At 31.7% G+C, this 1,090-nt stretch overlaps 1 protein-coding gene across 1 annotated transcript in view; it reads left to right on the top strand.

Moving 5' to 3' along the window:
• Positions 1 to 209: 209 nt before the first annotated feature.
• Positions 210 to 1,090, top strand: part of LOC107571351 (macrophage mannose receptor 1-like) — a 51,889-nt gene continuing 51,008 nt past the window's right edge. Inside the window, exon 1 of the mRNA XM_016257673.1 lies at positions 210 to 323. Within this exon, the coding sequence (XP_016113159.1) occupies positions 234 to 323 (90 nt within the window). The 5' untranslated portion in view covers positions 210 to 233. The remainder of the gene's footprint in view (positions 324 to 1,090) is intronic.

The raw sequence follows: 1,090 nt of genomic DNA, 5'->3' as shown, positions 1-1,090 counted from the left end.
GATCTTTTAAATATAAGAAAGCAACAAATATAATATTACTATTTACCAGTCACCAGCCAAAAGATAATTGAGAACATTGTGCAGCCTTTGCTTATCTGACAAATCACACAATTGCAAATGAAGACAATTATAAATTATGTTCTTTTTATCTTACAGTGGAATATAGCAATACATCTGATGGCTGGATCCAGTACAATGGTAGTCAGTATTTCATTAATGATGACCTCCTACCTATGGAAGATGCTCGCTCATTCTGCAAGAAGAATCATGCAGATCTTGTTGTCATTTCTGGTCAAACAGAGAGGAAATTTTTATGGAAACAGGTATTTTTTTTTTAAAGATAAGCAGGCTGTTGTTTTAATTTTTCTACTTGATATGGATTGTTGTTTAGACCAGTGTTTTTCAAGCCTGTCCTGGAGACCCCCATCCCTACACATTTTGTATGTCTCCCTCATTTAACTATGGGGGTAGAATTGTTGCTTAATTCCAAATAAATAGATTATGATCCACAAATAAATAGAATGAGATCCACAAATAAATCTTAAAGTTTCACAAACATGAATTAAATTCACAAATAAATAAAATCAGATTTGCCAGGCAAAGTTGTGGTTGTGACATAAATATATATTTGTGAATATGTTTTTTATTTGCAAATCTCATTTTATTTATTTGTGAATTTAATTCATGTTTGTGAAACTTTAAGATTTATTTGTGGATCTCATTCTATTTATCTGTGGATCATAATCTATTTATTTGGAATTAAGCAACAATTCTACCCCCATATTTAACACACCTGGGCCCGTATTCACAAAACGTTTTATCTTACCACTAAGAGTTCTCTTAAATGGCAGTAAAAGTTTTAGCTAAGAGTTTTCTCTTAAAACAGGGTTCCTCAATTAGTTTTCACCAAGGGCCGAATTCTGCCAACAATACCAAGTCAAGGGCCACTGACCTATATATATATATATATATATATATAATTGTTATTATTATTAAAATTTAAACTTTTTTCTGTGTTTTTTGATGTGGCCTGCGGAACCCTGTCTTAAAACCTATTCACAAAGCTGCTGAGACAAACTTTTACTAAGGA

Source organism: Sinocyclocheilus grahami, unplaced genomic scaffold (genome assembly GCF_001515645.1).
Source record: "Sinocyclocheilus grahami isolate Dianchi unplaced genomic scaffold, SAMN03320097.WGS_v1.1 scaffold1582.1, whole genome shotgun sequence".
Taxonomy (NCBI): Eukaryota; Metazoa; Chordata; class Actinopteri; order Cypriniformes; family Cyprinidae; genus Sinocyclocheilus; species Sinocyclocheilus grahami.
This window is presented reverse-complemented; position numbering and strand designations above follow the sequence as displayed.